General features: G+C 44.3%; 1 protein-coding gene across 5 annotated transcripts in view; it reads right to left on the reverse strand.

The window, feature by feature from the left end:
- Nucleotides 1-12,218, reverse strand: part of CUX1 (cut like homeobox 1) — a 536,633-nt gene that overhangs the window by 96,461 nt on the left and 427,954 nt on the right. For 3 of the 5 annotated variants that reach the window (XM_073616662.1, XM_073616660.1, XM_073616664.1), the window contains one exon: nucleotides 11,983-12,171. The exons of the other annotated variants lie outside the window; for them this stretch is intronic. In XM_073616662.1, the coding sequence (XP_073472763.1) occupies nucleotides 11,983-12,171 (189 nt within the window). The remainder of the gene's footprint in view (nucleotides 1-11,982; nucleotides 12,172-12,218) is intronic. 5 annotated transcript variants of the gene reach the window in all.

The following is a 12,218-nucleotide window of genomic DNA, read 5'->3' on the forward strand; positions in this document are numbered from 1 at the left end:
AAAAGAGTTTTAATTTAAAAAAAATGGCAGACTTGATGGACCACTTGGTCTTTTTCTCCACTTATACTTCTGTGTTTCTAAGGCTGGCCATAGACCGGTCAAATCTCAGCCAGTTCAGCAGGAACCAGCCAAGATTCAAACCATGTATGGGCAGGCTGAATGTATCCAAATTGATCGATCAACTTGGATACAACCACCCTACCGGATTTTATATATGATTATCGCTAGTGGCTTTTATAGCCTCTAGCAATAATCACTGTCTTCTCCTGCCGGTTGCAAGGAAGAAACTTACTGAGTATGGCCTGGCTACATTTGTAGCTAGAAAGCAGGGACGGATTCAGAGCAGATAATACAACTGATAATACAATAGTGGTTCAGTTGGCCTTAGTTCATTTGCAACATCACCGATTAAAAACAAAGGAAAGATCAATCAACTTGTCCAAAAGGATACAAAAAGTATTAAAAAGCAGTTTCTTCCTTTCCTATTACCAATTTGCCATTTTCTAATTCAAATTATCTGCAGAATAAAACTTGTGAAAATCTTTTTTGAAGAAGGTACTTAAAAAAAGAAGGTTTTAAAAAAAGATTTATGCTGCTCGTAAATAACCAAATCCTGCTCCTATGCAACAGTCCAATTAAAAAGTTCAGTCCAGAAAAAAAAGGATCAAGGCTTTTATTTGGGGGGGGGGGTGGGGGGTAGGTAGCGGAAGTCCTGCCCCACCACTGGTAAAAATTTGGGGCTCCTATCATCTTGCGCAGCCTGTCAGAAGCCACATACAGAGAATGCAGCAGCAGACCGAGAGGATGAGCTCACAGTGCCTCTCCTCACTTCTTGTCAGAGTCACTGAGCTCAATGGACAGTTTGGAGTCTTGGACCAATGGATAAGTACCATTGGCCCAAGCTGTCCAATAAAAATGCTGCAGTGGTGGCACGCCTCTCACTGCAGTGTCATAGAAGGCGAAATGTATCTAAAAGACAGCTGCTCCCTTCCAGCCCAGCCCTCTTAACTACAAGGAAAAATCATGGGTTTATGGGTATAATATTTACCCACAATCCCATGTTTTTCTCACACAGTTAAGAGGGAAAATGAGAATCTGCTGCTGAAGAGGTACAAGCTAAATCATATATTATTATGCTATATATTATAAGATAATAATTTATTATTGATCTATTTATTGTGGAATTACTGGTTTGAAGTTATAATCTTCAATAATTTGTGCATTAAGCCACCTGCTTGAGTACAGTTTTTGAAAATATAGTGAATTACCTTAAAAATAATATATAATAATTATTTCTATATTACTTACTCATGGTAATTAACCCCTTGCCACCCAGGCCATTTCTGACACTTCTCTCCTACATGTAAAAATCATTTTTTTTGGCTAGAAAATTACTCAGAACCCTCAAACATTATATTTATGTTTTAGCAGACACCATGGGAAACAAAATGGTGGTCGTAGCAACTTTTTATGTTACACGGTATTTGCGCAGCAATTTTTCAAAGAAACCGTTTCATGAATTAAAAAAAGCAAACACACTAAAGATAACCCGATTGTTTTGTATACTATGAAAGATGATGTTACGTCAAGTAAATAGACACCTAACATATCATGCTTTAAAATTGCGAAAACTTGTAGAATGGTGCCAAACTTCAGTACGTAAAAAAAAAACCATTTTTTACAGGTTACATGTTTAGAGTTAGAGGAGATCTAGTGCTAGAATTATTGTTCTCGCTCTAACCTTTGCGGCGTGTCTAACCTGTGTGTATCTGGCTCTGATACTAGCCAGTCCCTTACCAGTCACTGGCCTCACCACACGTCCCTGGTGTAATGCCCTTTTTTTGGAAAAAAAAAATCTCCTTCAGATGAAAACTTTATATTGCAAGGTTATTGCAGTATTATACCTTTCTCTGGTCTCAACAAAATGTTTGCTATACCAGGTAATTTCTCAAACTGTCTGGAAGAGCTCTGGATCTTAACACTAGCAGTCTTAGAGGTGTACTAGGAAAAGGAGCACCATCTCCATTCTCCAGTTATGGTGAGTCCTAAAAAGCATCTCTAAAGCTGGGAACACACTAACAGTCAGGGTTGCATGAAAAAAAACTGTCAGCTCCGGTCGAGGACAGACCGTCATACACACGGCCGAATGTCGGCCATTTTTTTTTTGAACCGGCCGTTGTCTCCCGACATTCGGCCCATGTGTACGGAATTTTAGTATAAGTTTCTGCCATCATTATCACAACTGGCAAAACACAAAGAAGCGCAGTCTGCATCTCTTTAGCCTTGAAGAGTCCTAGAAAGTATTTTAACATAAATTAAATGCCAATTGCAAGGGATACATATTTAATAACAGGAGAATACAAGATAACTGGTGTAGCAAAAATATACATAGATAAAGTATCTATCTATCCACATTATATATATCCACTATACTGTATATATACAGTTGTGCTCATAAGTTTACATACCCTGGCAGAATTTATGATTTCTTGGGCATTTTTCAGTGAATATGAATGATAACACAAAAACTTTTCTTTCATTCATGGTTAGTGTTTCGCTGAAGCCATTTATTTTTAATCAACTGTGTTTACCCTTTTTAAATCATAATGACAACAGAAACTACCCAAATGATCCTGATCAAAAGTTTACATACCCCAGTTCTCAATACCATGTATTGCCCCCTTTAACATCACTGACAGCTTGAAGTCTTTTGTGGTATTTGCATGAACTGCACGTTTGACCTCTCCCCAGAGTGGCTCAATGATATTGAGGTCAGGAGACTCAGATGGCCACTCCAGAACCTTCACTTTATTCTGTTGTAGCTGATGACAGGTTGACTTAGCCTTGTGTTTTGGATCATTGTCATGTTGGAATGTCCAAGTACGTCCCATGGGTAGCTTCCTGGCTGATGAATGCAAATGTTCCTCCAGTATTTTATAACATACTGCATTCATCTTGCCATTAATTTTGACCAAATTTCCTGTGCCTTTGTAGCTCACACATCTCCAAAACATCAGCGATCCACCTCCGTGTTTCACAGTAGGAATGGTGTACCTTTCATCATAGGCCTTGTTTTTTTTTTTTTTTTTTTTTTAAATTCCTTTATTTTATTTCAATAATGCATGTTACAGTGTGATGTACATGTTATCAAGATCTATAACATTTAGTGAGTAGTAAAAAAAAAACAGAGGTATGGAGAGGACTTTAATAGAAACTACCGTCGACTAAAGATGTGACACATATACATTCCTCTAGTTTACACGGTCTGTGTAATGAAGGCGGAGCCTGGGTGTATGGGAAAGTCTGATGTAATGATTATCATAATATCCATTTGCAAGCAGTTCCCTGAGATATGCCTTGTTTAAACTGATGACTTGTGTATTAATCCTTAAACAACAGGTATAAGGGTAAACCAAAATAACAAAGAGAGAAGCTCTCCACTGACCGGGGGTGGAGATATTCCTTGCCGATCAGTAGAGTCCGGCAAGGGGCAACTAACGTAGAGTAATGTATACCATGATATTCAATATATCTGATCTGATCTTCCCTTAGCCGGAAAAGTATAGGGGATTGTGAGAGAACCTAGGAAGAGAGGGGGAGGGGGGGGGGAGGGAGGGGGAAAAAAGCGGGAGACAGTAAGGAGGGAGAGGCAAGAGAGAATGGGAGGTGAAGTGGAGGGGGAGAGGAAGAGAGAGGTAAAGAGAAGAGGGTGGTGGTGTCACCCTCCAGCCAAGCAGGGTCCTCGTATCAAGGAGTGTCCGCATTAAGTCATCTCTCGGAGGTAGGCCTCGGAGTAGATGAAGTGTTGCCAGGGGCGCCAGGTCTCCCGAAAGGCTTCCTCCCTGTCATGCAGGGTGGCCGTAAGATCTTCCATGTCCCGCAGATCATTAACCCTAGCATACCACTGAATCTTCGTTGGTGGGATTTCCAATCTCCAAAATAGAGGGATGCAGGCCTTAGCCGCATTAAGTAGATGTATGGTGAGTGAAGCTTTATATTTCTTAATTGAACTTCTAGATAGGTGCAGTAAACAGGCCCCGGGGTCTCCCCCCAGTGCGACACCCGTCAAGCGTTCGACCGTGTCTGTCACCTCTTTCCAGAACGGTTTAATCTTGGGACAGTCCCAGAAAATGTGCAACATTGTTCCTTCTCCTGCTCCACAACGCCAACATAGATCCGGCACCTGCGGGAGGAACCTGTGAAGAGTGGATGGTACTCTGTACCATCTGGTCACAATCTTGTAGCATGTCTCCTGGACCCTTGTGGCTAGAGAAGATTTTTGGGCAAAGTGTAAGATCTTTTCCCTTTGTGTTTCATCAAAATGCGCTCCTAGTTCTGTCTCCCACTTAGTAAGGAAGGGGGGCACAAAACCTTCAGCCGGGGCGATCAGAGAGAGGTAGATCAGGGATAAAGAGTGGCGTATGGGCTCTCTGCGGTGGCAGATACGTTCCAATTCCGTAAGTGGGCGTGGGGGACCTAGAGTTCGGGCGCTTCGGCGTAAAAAGTTACGCAGTTGGAGACCGCTCAGGAAGTCCAATGGCCTGTCTAGGTCTTCTATTCCCGCGGTCGTCCTGAGCTGGCCACCGGAATCCAGGAAGTCATGGAGGTGTGGCCATCTATCTCCCGATGATAAGGCTTTAAAAATCGGCCCCTGGCAGCCCGGCAAGAAGTCAGGGTTACCCAGGATCGGCACCATAGGGGAAGGGATAGGTGAAATCTGGGTTTTACGAAAGGTTTCTCTGACCACTTTCAATGTGTTTCCCAGAGTTGGGTGTTCGGCAATGGACTTCGGGATCGGAGTGGTAAGCCACGGCCAACTCCTGGCTGTACCGTCTGAGTCCTCCATCTCCATGGTGACCCATTGTTTGGCCTCTAGGTGGCAGTACCAGTCTATCAGTCTGGTAAGATGCGTTGCCCTGTAGTAGGCTTTTACGTCTGGTAAACCCACCCCTCCCCTGCGTTTTGCCAAGTAAAGTAGTTGTAGTTTTATGCGTGGCTGCCTGTGTGACCAGACAAATTCTCGGAGGAGTGCGTCGATTCGTTTGAAAAAAGAGGGCGGGAGATGTATGGGGAGGGCCTGTAGAAGATAGAGTATCCTTGGGAGGGCTGTCATTTTGATGGCATTACAGCGTCCAAACCATGTTAAAGTGAGGGCGTGCCAATGCTGCAGGTCTGTTTTAAGTCTATGTAGAAGAGTGGCAAAATTTGCTTGGTAAAGGTCGGCGGGGTCCGCGGTGATGGCCACACCTAGGTACGGGATGGTATCGGTTGCCCAGTGGAACTGGTAGTTCAGGCGTAATTGTCGGATATTTTGCGAGCTCAGTGTGATATTAAGCATGGAGGATTTAGACATGTTTATTTTAAATAGAGACAGAGCCCTGTATTCCCTCAGAGAATGAAGCAAGACGGGGAGTGAGGCAATGGGGTCAGCCAGGAAGAAGATAAGGTCATCTGCGAATGCGGCGACCTTGTGGGCTCCAGAGGTTTTACGGAAGCCCTCTATGTGGGGATTGGCCCGTATCTTACAGAGCAGGGGTTCTAAGGTAAGAATAAAGATTAGGGGAGACAGGGGACAACCCTGTCTGGTGCCATTCCGAATGTCAAAATAACCCGACCTGGTTTCGTTGACCCTGACCGCCGCTGTGGGGCTAGAGTAGAGTGATAGGATCCAGCTGAGCATCGACGGCCGAAGGCCAATGTGTTCGAGAGTAGCTCTAACAAACGTCTAATCTACACGGTCGAAAGCCTTCTCTGCGTCAGTTGACAGCAGGAGAAGGGGTCGTCGCGTGGTCCTAGCGGCATGTATGAGGTTCAGTACCCTAATTGTGTTGTCACGTGGTTCCCGTTGGGGGACAAAGCCCGCTTGGTCTTTGTGTATTAGGTTTGGTATGTGTGGGAGCAATCTGTTCGCCAAGATCTTGGCAAATAGTTTCAAGTCGGTGTTTAGCAGAGCTATCGGTCGGTAGTTTCCACACCTAAGTAGGTCCTTTCCCTCTTTGGGGATGAGAGAGATATAAGCCCTAAGGGAGTCTATGGGGAAGGAGTTACCTTTCGTGATTGAGTTAAGTGCAGCCACTAACGGTTTGGAGAGTGTCTCAAAGAATGTTTTGAAGTAAGTTGGAGTGAGGCCATCAGGGCCTGGGGCTTTCTTTGGCTTGGAGCTCGCCAGTGCTACCCCCAGCTCCTCCACCGTGATGGGGTCCTCCAACTCTTCCACGGTGTCGGCCGGTAGAGATGGCATGCCAGAGGAAGCTAGATATTCATGTGGGGTGGGTCCTCCAGTAGGGTTAGGGGCATCGGGAGAGGTTCTATCTAGGTTATAGAGACCGCTGTAAAATGAACGGAATTCCTCTGCCATTTCTGTTGAGGTAAAGACCCTCCGACCCGAAGGGGATAGAATGTGGGGGATGAAAGTTTTGGTGCGGGGACCGCGTAAAGCTCTGGCTAGGAGAGAGCCAGGTTTGTTAGAGAATTCATACATTGTACGACGTGACCATGCTAGCCTCTCTTTCGTTTTATGCAACAGAAGCAAGCGAAGCTCTTCACGTGCTTTAAGTAACTCCTGGTATACAGAGCGTGCTAGGCTAGCCTTATGTGTGCATTCAAGGGTCTTAATCTGAAGTAGAAGTTCTTCAGTTCTACGGGTTCTTTCCCTCTTGAGACGTGCCCCAATGCCTATCAAAATGCCCCTGATAACTGGCTTGTGCGCCTCCCATATCACCAAGGGGTTGGGAACCGAGGCTACATTAAATGTAAAATATTCCTGCAGTTTGGCTTGGATCTCCACGCGGATCTCGGCAGATTGAAGCAGTGATTCGTTCAGTCTCCACGAAGGTGGAGATTTAGACATTGGTCCCATTTGGAGCGTCAAGTGTATTGGGGCATGGTCAGAAAAGGAAATGACATCTATGGATGCGTCCACCACCCTTGGCAGGTCCTGATGGGAAAGGAGCAGGTAATCTAATCTTGAGTACGAATGATGAACTTGTGAAAAGTACGAGTAATCCCTGTCCTTGGGGTGTAAGAGGCGCCAGGGATCCATCAAACGAAGTGAGTGAAGATCAGATTTAATACGTTTAAGGCGAGCATATGAGAGATGAGAGGCACCCCGTGAGGTGTCCAACAGGGGGTCCATCGCAAAGTTCATATCGCCCCCAAAAATGAGCATCCCCTCCGTAAACTCAAGTAGTATGGGTATCAGCCCACGCAGGAACCGAGCATGGTCGGCATTGGGGAAATAGATATTGGCAAGAGTGACCTGAACGTCCGACACCCTGCCCTTGATCAGGAGAAAGCGGCCCTGAGGGTCCGCCTGCTGTGCCCCGAACTCCCACTGTACAGACTTTGCCACTAAAATGCTAACCCCCTTAGATTTGGAGATAGGTGAGATGCTGTGGTATGCCGTCGGGAACAGATTGTTAGTCAGTTTGGGAATATGCTCACCATGAAAGTGGGTTTCCTGTAGAAAGGCAATTTGGGTTTTAGTTCTGCGTAGGTCAGCTAGTAGCTGGGAACGCCTTTCTGGGATATTGAGACCCCGTACATTAAGGGAGGTCACCTTTAGGAGAGCCATTGTGGCGGCCGGGGCGCTGAGGATCGTTGACAGAATGAGGAGGACAATTACCTCTGGTTTAAGTTTACGTCCCCTCCCAGCTAGAGGGCAACAGCACCAGGGAATAGAGAGGAATAAAGAAGGAGAAGACAGGATCAGAGAGGGAGGAGGAGAGGGTAGGTAAGGGGGGGAAGGGGAAGGGGGGAGGGAGCAATCTAAGTAAGTCAAGTGACTACTCTAAGATCTCCCGGCCGAGGCACAAAAGGAATTGTGCAGCAATCGGGAGGTCGCCCTAAGGGGGGGTGGTCGATGCGTCGAAGTGCGCAACAAAAAGTTTTTGCTCACACCTAAGTGAGCAAGACAAGCAATATGAGAAGGTACTTTTGGGAGTGGTAGGGAGATGCACTGAGTGGGGGGCCTTCAGAATCAGAAACATTGAGAAAAAACAATACATTAACCATCATAAGTAAGGTGTAATTTACCACAAAACTGGGCATAACATCCATAAACGTAACTGTGTTTAAGGCTAATACATGCAACTAAGTAAACCTCTAACATCCATGACCTACTGGCGTTGACGCATTGCAGAGGCGGCCGGGGGCCGAGGACCCCGGGGGTCGACTCACCCTTCTCCTGGACAGGGCCAGGAGGGGACCCCCACCGCTCGGCTGTCAGTGTGCCAAGGCAGCCTGACCAAATGTGGCTCATGAGAAGAATGTATGTACCACCTCCTCAGCGTCTACGTTCATATCAGATATGCTCGGGTGGAGTGCATGAAGTCTGGCCTACAGCAAAAATGCAACATTTATAACAGTTATAACAGTGCGTCCCCCCTCCCTCTTCCCCTGTCCATAATTGAGAGTTAACCCATGGAAAAAAGGAGGCACCTTCGGGAGAGCAAAAGTAAAAATGGTGTAAAAAAAAAAAAAAAAAAAAGGGGGGGGGGGGGGGGGGGGAGTCCTGGTGCATGGGTTTGAATGTATCATAGGCCTTGTTGACTCCTCTCCAAATGTTTGTGGCCAAAAAGCTCAATTTTGGTCTCATCACTCCAAATGACTTTGTGCCAGAAGGTTTGAGGCTTGTCTCTGTGCTGTATGGCATATTGTAAGCGGGATACTTTGGAGCATTTGTGTAGTAATGGCTTTCTTCTGGCGACTCGACCATGCAGCCCATCTTTCTTCAAGTGCCTCCTTATTGTGCATCTTGAAACAGCCACACCATATGTTCTCAAAGAGTCCTGTTGTCAGGAAAGGGTCCATCCGCTGGTAAGATATATCGTTTGGCATGCAGTACTGGGGTCCACCAGCAGGTGTCTCCTGGCAGTGTTGAACTGTCAGGAGAATATTTCCCTGCTGGTGTCATTTCATCTTTTGGCCGCAGTACTGATGTCCACCAGCGGATGGATCCTGGCAGTATGGAGCAGACAACACTCCCTGCGCTCAGGTGTGACTTGAGTCAATCATAGTCAGTTCTATAAATAACCGGCAAGCCCTCATATGCTTGCCTTGGTATCTTTCTCCCTGCGCCCTGACCTTGCTGCCTGTATCCTGATCGTGAACCTGTTTTTGTCCTGCTCTGCTCCGATCCGATCCCTATCCCAAGCCCATCCTGTTCTTGTCCCTCCTGATTCCCTTGGATCCCTTGCCCATCTGCTGACCTCTCTGTGTATGACCTTGGCCTGGCTTTGTTTACGATTCCGGTATCTCCTTTACTTGTATATATTGTTGTTTGTAGTGGGTTTGTTGTGTTGGTTTTGCACTGTTTATATTCCTTTTACTTGTCACTTGTTTAATAAACACCATTATTTCACTTACATGCGTTTCTGGTTTCCTCTGTGCAGTCCACACGGTCTGGTCTACTAAATCCTCTGACACCTGTATTTCACCTGAAGTTATTTGTGGGTTTTTCTTTGCATCCTGAACAATTTTCCTGGCAGTTGTGGCTGACATTTTAGTTGGTCTACCTGACCGTGGTTTGGTTTCAACAGAACCCCTTGAGTTTAAACACTGCTGATTGGCATTCTCAATTCCTTGGATGCCTTTTTATATCCCTTTCCTGTTTTATACAGTTCAACTAACATTTCCTGCTGATCCTTTGACAATTCTTTTGATTTCCCCATGACTCCGAATCCAGAAACGTCAGTGCAGCACTGGATGAAAGATGCAAGGGTCTGTCAGGAGTCCAGAAACTCACCGACCTTTTATACACACACATTAATTACAAGCAAACAGATCACAGGTGAGGATGGTTACCTTTAATAGCCATTCAAACCCCTTTGTGTCAACTTGTGTGCATGTTATCAAGCCAAAATCACCAGGGTATGTAAACTTTTGATCAGGGTCATTTGGGTAGTTTCTGTTGTAATTATGATTTAAAAAGCGTAAACACAGTTGATTGATAATAAATGGCTTCAGCCAAACACTAACCATGATTGAAAGAATAGTTTTTGTGTTATAATTCAAAGTCTCTGAAAAATGGTCAAGAAATCAAATTCTGCCAGGGTGTGTAAACTTATGAGCACAACTGTATTTGTTTTTTTATTCATTTTTTTAAGTGGAGTTTTCCTTTAACCACTTTCATATGACATCCTTGACTTTGAGCGGGTATATCTGAATGATGCCTGCAGCTACAGGCATCATTCAGATGTCATCTTTTAGTGCCAGCAATTCCCTAAACCATACGAACGATTATAGCGGCTGTTCCGCCGTTTGATCGTTCTTACAGGTGGCAAAAGGGGACGTCCCCCCTCCCGCTGCCCTCCGGTGCTTCTACCAACTCACCGCTTCCATAAGGGAGTCGGAGACACGATCCGCCGGCCCCGGATGGTGACCATACAGATTTCCGGCGGAACAGATGGTCGCCGGAGTCTCTGATCGTTCGGAGGCCGGGCATGATGTTATGACATCACACACGGCCTCTGCATTCAAACGAATGGCGCCGCCTCGGCTGGGAAACCATGATCTTTTTTTTTTATTTCAGGCTTCCCAGGGTCTTATTGACCCCATATCTCACTGTAAAGAGGACCGATCATGCCATATTCCTATTACAAGGGATGTTTATATTCCTTGTAATAGGAATAAAAGTGATCAAAAATATTTATTTTTTAAAAAAAGTGTCAAACTAAAAAAAGAAACATAAATTTAACAATAAAAAAAAAAAAAAAAATTTTTAAAGCGCCCCTGTCCCCGTGTGCTTGCATGCAGAAGTGAACACATACGTAAGTCCCACCCACATATGAAAACGATGTTCAAACCACACATGTGAGGTATCACTGCGAACGTTAGAGTGAAAGCAATAATTCTAGACCTAGACCTCCTCTGTAACTCAAAACATGTAACCAGTAAAAAAATTTAAAGCATCGCCTATGGGGATTTTTAAGTATCGAAGTTTGGCGCCATTCCACAAGCGTGTGCAATTTTGAAGGGTGACATGTTAGGTATCCATTTACTTGGCGTAACTTCATCTTTCAAAAAATTGGGCTAACTTCAATGGTTTTTTTTAAAAGCATTAAAACTGTTTTTTTTCCAAAAAAAAAAGTGTTTGAAAAATTGCTGCGCAAATACTGTGTGAGATAAAAAGTTGCAACGACTGCCATTGTATTCTCTAGGGTCTTTGCTAAAAAAAACCATATATAATGTTTGGGGGTTCTATGTCATTTTCTAGCAAAAAAATGATGAATTTTACATGTAGGAGAGAAATGTCAGAATTGGCCTGGATGGGAAGCGGTTAATGCTGAAAATATAGTTAAAAACGCTTGATAATATTCCTGATAATATATACAGTATAACACATGATTTATGTTCTGCAATTATGGTACATGCCATGTACTCTGCTCCCTGTGGTTAAACATTACATAACCACTAGATGGTGCACGAGACTACCAAATCAGTTTCTTTATAAACAGTCTTAACCAAGGCACCATAGCAATTCTTTTACACCAGTAAGGTTCATATGTACACTAGCAGCTCCTAAACTTGAGTTTAGGAGTTTTTTTTTTTGCTAAAGATCTTAAACTCAACTCCATAAAAGCCTATGTGTCACTGTAGCATAGGATTTTAGCAGAGATTAGGAGCTGCTGCAGTTAGGAGAGTTTCAACCTCCCTCTTCTGAACACGGAAGAATCACGTTCAGGATAGGAAAGTTTTGACCGCCAGAAAGCGCAGCAAAACCATTTTGCGTTTTCCTGTGACCGCGGTAAAAGACGGACACGTGTACATGAAGCCTTACTATATTACAAATTTCTTACTAATGCTATGCTTTCAAGTACACATCAATGCTCAAAAACCAAAGTGTGGGAAACCTCAGGTTCTTGGATTGAGATACACATGTTAATCTCATTTTGGTTTATTGAAATATAAAATTCTGAAGTCTGCTCTTTTTAGCAATTCTACAGCTTCAGAAATACTTAAAAAAAATAATCAGCTGTATACCTTTCTTTTCCATCCGCTTCATATCCATGAGCTTATCTACATTGTTTGGGTCATTGAGCCAAATCTGCATGCGTACAAATGGTTCTCTTCCTTTCAAGCTAAGTTTATGCCATGGCTTTGGTCTAGCCAACAAATCAGAGACTGAGCCTTGAGTGAGCCCAAGAATAGTTTCTCCAAACAGACGTTGACCTACAGGAAACATAGGTAGAAACAACCATTAAAAAAACAATGCCTCT

This window comes from Aquarana catesbeiana, linkage group LG02 (assembly GCF_042186555.1).
Source record: "Aquarana catesbeiana isolate 2022-GZ linkage group LG02, ASM4218655v1, whole genome shotgun sequence".
In the NCBI taxonomy this organism is placed as follows: Eukaryota; Metazoa; Chordata; class Amphibia; order Anura; family Ranidae; genus Aquarana; species Aquarana catesbeiana.